The 2500-nt window shown below is 45.3% G+C and overlaps 1 protein-coding gene across 2 annotated transcripts in view; it reads right to left on the bottom strand.

Annotated features, from left to right (window-relative positions):
* Nucleotides 1–2500, bottom strand: part of hook3 (hook microtubule-tethering protein 3) — a 30755-nt gene that overhangs the window by 10321 nt on the left and 17934 nt on the right. For both annotated transcript variants that reach the window (XM_060862603.1, XM_060862604.1), the window contains exons 12-16: nt 2328–2438; nt 1341–1425; nt 1128–1197; nt 790–930; nt 38–125 (exon numbers count right to left, since the gene is read on the bottom strand). In XM_060862603.1, coding sequence (XP_060718586.1) covers nt 38–125; nt 790–930; nt 1128–1197; nt 1341–1425; nt 2328–2438 — 495 coding nt within the window. The remainder of the gene's footprint in view (nt 1–37; nt 126–789; nt 931–1127; nt 1198–1340; nt 1426–2327; nt 2439–2500) is intronic.

Here is a 2500-nt window from a genome sequence, read left to right as displayed (position 1 = left end):
AGGACACTTGGGGTGAAACAACAGGAGTGTTACTCACGTCGTCTGCTTTAGAGCCCTGCTCCTGTAAGCTCTTCTGAAGCTCCTCCACCTGACTCTGACCTGCCATGAGCCTCTGATTCACCAACCTGAGAGAGAGAGAGAGAGAGAGAGAGAGAGAGAGAGAGAGAGAGAGAGAGAGAGAGAGAGAGAGGGAGAGAGAGGGAGAGAGAGGGAGAGATACAGGGAGAGAGACAGAGAGAGAGAGAGAGAGAGACAGGGAGAGAGAGACAGGGAGAGAGAGAGGGAGAGAGAGAGGGAGAGAGAGGGAGAGATACAGGGAGAGAGACAGAGAGAGAGAGGGAGAGAGAGGGAGAGCAGAGAGTGAGAGAGAGAGGGAGAGATACAGGGAGAGAGAGAGAGAGAGAGAGAGAGAGAGAGAGAGAGAGAGAGAGAGAGAGAGAGAGAGAGAGAGAGAGAGAGAGAGAGAGGGAGAGAGGCAGAGAGAGAGAAAGGGAGAGAGAGAGAGAGAGGGAGAGAGGGAGACAGAGAGCGGGAGAGAAAGAGAGAGGGAGAGAGAGAGAGACAGAGACAGAATCACATACTGTATAAATTGTACAGAGTAGAGAAGCTTCTGGATGTTCTGCATGTTCTCCAAGTGTCTTTCCATGTTTTCTGGGTCTACTAATTATTTGTTTACAGCGCTGTGTGTGTGTGTGTGTGTGTGTGTGTGTGAGAGAGAGAGAAAGACAGAGAGAGAGAGAGAGAGAGAGAGAGTGAGAGAGCGTGAGAGAGAGAGAGAGAGAGAGAGACCTGTTCTCCGTCTCCAGCTCGTTCTTCCTGGCATTTGCGTCCTCCAGCAGACTCTTGAGAAGCGCGATCTGCTCGTTGTCCGATCCCTCCTGATTCAGCTTCAGCATCTTGTTCTCGTGCTGCAGACGAATCAACCGCTCCCTAACACACACACACACACACACACACACACACACACACACACACACACACACACACACACAGCTGAAATAAGACTTGTGTATATTCAGTACCAAACTTTTATATTGTTTTGTGTGTATGTATGTATGTGTGTGTGTGCGTGTGTGTGTGTGTGTGTGTGTTTCTGGCATAAGGACTATCAGTACGGTGGAACATACCGGATCTCTGGGGTCACGATTTCAGCTGCAAGCGAATCCGAGGCCTCGCTGCTGCCCAGTGGTACCAAACCTACTGACACACACACATTAATCATTTAACACATCAAACACACACACACACACACACACACACACACACACACACACACACACACACACACACACCCCTTTTTAGTCCACCTTCAGTGAAATGAAGTGCGAGTTATTTCTGACCTGAGGTGAGCTGACCCTCCTGAGCCTGAACACACCGCAGCTCCTCTATTGTCTCCTTCAAAGAGTCGCGCTCCGTCCTCATCCGCTACAGACACATACAAAGCAAGTATATATATATATATATATGTGTGTGTGTGTATATGTGTGTGTGTGTGTGTGTGTGTGTGTGTGTGTGTGTGTGTATGTATGTATGTATATATACATACATACACACACACACACACACACACACACACACACACACCAAAACATACATACACACTCCACCATTATCATTTTAATATTACGTCTATTATTAAGGAGCAAAACTGGAAGTGTATTAAACATCTGAGAGAGACGAGAGTTATTACATCATAACACGCAGGAGCCAATCACGTTCTAGTATGCAAATATAGGCCGGGCAGCATCACTTCATTAGGAATGAACAATTCTCTCTCTAAATTTCATGTTTTGTTCTGTTCTCTAATATTCTCTCTTTTTTTTTTTAAGTCAAACATCAAATACAAGATGAGTAAAAAAAAAAAAAAAAAAGCAAACGTCAGAACAGGAAAAGTGCGGTGTGTGTGTGTGTGTGTGAGTGAATGATAATAACACAGGAAGTGGCTCAGCAAGAAAAAGCAAAACAAAAAGAAACAAAACGAAAGACTAAAACGCATGTGAAGAAAAAAAAAGCTGGTCTGTCTCCTGGCATGTTCAGATGGCATCAGTGTCATCAGCTCATCTCTACAGGTGCTTCCTGACTTGCTACGTCACAGCAGAGGAATTTATTATCTTTTGGAGGCTGCAGAAATCTGGGCCAGCTTTAGTGTCCACTGCACAAGCTCAGTGTAATGTGATGTTCGTTCAGTCTAAAAACTCCCAGGATTTATTAGTTCCCAGAGACAATGTTCACTCTCATAACATTCACTCTGACCCATAATGCATCTGCTTATGTGTGATATTAATATTCCACACTGAATTGTGTTCGGAGAGACGACTCAGACTTACGTCTTTTTCCTTCTGAAGCGAATCCACCTTCTCTTTCAGTCGCTTGCTCTCAAACTCCATCTTGTCGGCTTTCTTGGATTCCTCGGACAACCGGTTCTGAAGCTCGACCACCTACAGAACCCAACATCGTTACCTCCAGAGTTACAAAGAACGTAATTAATAAATGTGTGTGT

Source organism: Tachysurus vachellii, chromosome 26, assembly GCF_030014155.1.
Source record: "Tachysurus vachellii isolate PV-2020 chromosome 26, HZAU_Pvac_v1, whole genome shotgun sequence".
In the NCBI taxonomy this organism is placed as follows: domain Eukaryota; kingdom Metazoa; phylum Chordata; class Actinopteri; order Siluriformes; family Bagridae; genus Tachysurus; species Tachysurus vachellii.
The sequence above is the reverse complement of the archived record's forward strand: the minus strand, read 5'-3'. Positions and strand labels throughout refer to the sequence as shown.